Source organism: Solanum pennellii, chromosome 12, assembly GCF_001406875.1.
Source record: "Solanum pennellii chromosome 12, SPENNV200".
Classification (NCBI taxonomy): Eukaryota; Viridiplantae; Streptophyta; class Magnoliopsida; order Solanales; family Solanaceae; genus Solanum; species Solanum pennellii.
The window spans coordinates 30,238,829-30,241,522 of NC_028648.1; the positions used below are offsets into that span (position 1 = coordinate 30,238,829).

General features: G+C 38.2%; 1 protein-coding gene across 1 annotated transcript; it reads left to right on the forward strand.

The window, feature by feature from the left end:
* Positions 1-1,481: 1,481 nt before the first annotated feature.
* LOC114075280 lies at positions 1,482-1,823 on the forward strand. Its single transcript, XM_027913770.1, has one exon. It carries the CDS (start codon positions 1,482-1,484, stop codon positions 1,821-1,823), a length of 342 nt encoding a protein of 113 aa, XP_027769571.1.
* Positions 1,824-2,694: the final 871 nt, after the last annotated feature.

Genomic DNA, 2,694 nt, shown 5'->3' on the forward strand with positions numbered 1-2,694 from the left:
AAGATTTTATTTTTTATTGTGATGCTTTACATTCTGGTTTGGGTGTTGTGTTGATGTAGGATATGAATGCTATAACTTATGCGTCGGACTAATCGAAGGTGCATAAGACGAAATACCCAACACATGATTTTGAGTTTGCAGCGGTAGTGTTTGCTCTTATGATGTGGAGACATTACCTCTATGGCATTAAGTGTAAAATGTTTACCGATCATCTTAGTTTGCAACATGTGTTCACTCAAAAAGAAATTTGCGAGAACGAAGGTGGATGAAGTTACTTAAAAACTATGATGTGACCGTTCAATACCATCGGGGCAAGGCCAATGTGGTGGCAGACACTTTGATTCTAAAAATGGTGAGTATGGGTAGTTTAGCTTGCAGAGTGTTTCCAAGCGACCTTTGGCAAAAGAAATTCAGACGTTAGAGTCGAAATTTATGCAATTGGGTATCTCAGAAAGAGGTGAGGTGTTAGCTAGTATTGAAGTGAGGGCCACATTCATTGACGAGATCAAGGCCAACAATTTGAAGATGGAGAGTTGGTGGAGCTAAGAATGAAGATTGTGATGGGTAAGTCACAAGGGGACACTTTCGATGTGGATGTTATACTTAACTTTAAGGGTAGAATATGTGTTTCTACGGTAGATGGATTGATTGGGACACTGTTGGCAGAGGATCACGGTTCACGATTTCTATTCATCAGGGTGGTATCAAGATTTATATAGATTTGAAGCAAGTTTATTGGTGGTCAGGTATGAAGAAGAACATCGCAAACTTCATGGCGAAGTGTCAAAATTGTCAACAAGTGAAGTATGAACATCAAAGTCGTGTAGGATTGCTTCAAAGAATGTCAATTCTTGAATGGAAATGGGAGATAATAGCCATGGACTTTGTGGTTGGTCTACCCAAGACCTTGGGAAAGTTTAATTCTATTTGGGTAGTGGTGGATAGATTGACTATTTCAACCCATTTAATTCCAGTAAGAATAGACTATAATGCTGAAAAATTGGCTAAAGTATTGTGAAAGAGATAGTGAGGTTGCATTGAGTTCCACTTTCTATCATCTCAGATGGTGGTACCCAATTCACTTTCATGTTTTGGCGGAATTTCACGATTAGTTGTGCACACAACTAACTTTTAGTACAACCTTCCACCCGCAGACATTAGGGCAGTCAGAGAGGACTATTCAAGTGTTAGAAGATATATTGAGAGCATGTGTTATTTATATTGGCGGGAATTGGTATAAGTTCCTACCTTTGTGTGGGTTCTCTTAATAAAAATAATCAGTCAAACATTGATATGACACCATTTGAGGCACTCTATGGGAGGGATGTAGATCACCCATAGGATGGTTAGAGACTGGAGATGTGAAACCTTAGGAGATTGATTTAGTGAAGGATGCTTAAGATAAGGTGAGGAGTGTCTAAGCAAAGCTTCTATCACTCTACAGTAGACAAAAGAAGTATGTGGAATCATAAGTGAGAGACATGGCGTATCAATACGGTGAGAATGTTTTTCTTAAGGTATCACCCATGAATGGGGTGATGAGATTTGGTAAGAAAGGCAAGCCAAGTCCTAGGTACATTGGCCCATTTAAGACTCTTGATTATGTGGTACCGATAGCGTATAAGTTGGATTTACCTCCTAATTTATCAAGTGTTCATCCGATATTCCATGTATATGTATTGAATAGGTATCATGGTGACAGTGATTATATCATTAACCGGGATCCAATTGTATTAGATGAATACCTCCAATATGAGAAGGAACAGATTACAATTAATGATCGGGATGCGTGCAAGTTGAGGACCAAGGGATTAAGTCCATGAAGGTTAAATGGAAGCATCATCCAGTTGACGAAGCTATATGGGAAACCGAGAAGGTTATGCGAGACAAATATCCCCAATTATTCGTTGAATCAGGTACTATTTCATTCCTTCCTTAGCCTATTTTTCATAAGTTTGTCACTCAAGGATGAGTGATGGGTTCATTGGTATCTATTGTAATGACCCGGTTCCATCGTTATAGAAAATCCAATGGGGGAAACATTTTGGGTCTCAAACTTTTTCTTAGTATTTGAATTTTTCCCAACCTAGTCCAGATTTGGAAAAAATCAGAGTCTTTGAGGTGATGGGAAATCTAATAAAAATATGTTGAACCATTTATGATTTTGATTGCAGGAGTAGTAAAATAACTCTTTAAAGAATTCTTATAACTTTACGGAACTGACTTCTGGCATGCAGAACTGTGAGAATTAATCTTAGCGTGGAAGGTATTTTCTAAGTCTCATGGTTTATAGGTGTGTTGTGAAATGGCATTTTAGAATTCTTGAGACAGCTCCTTGTGTTGAGTATCCCGTCCTAGCAGGCATTTCTTCTCATCTGGCGGCCGAGATGCGACTAAATGTCATTAATATACCCCTAAACGACCTTATTTGCCACTTTCCAAGTTTTAAAGCTAAGGAACAAACCCTTGGCGACTCCTACTCATTTTTCACCATTCTAGAGGCTAAAGGTAATCTTTTCACTCTCTGAATCAACTTTTCGATCGGTAGAACGTTATAAAATGGGTTATAGTGATGGGAAAATTTTTTGTTATAGATTCTACGGTAGAAACAATCCTAATTTTGGTACGTGGAATCATGGGTATGGTCTAGGGTTCATAGAATTGTTAGAAATCTGGGTAATTAGTGAATGTATT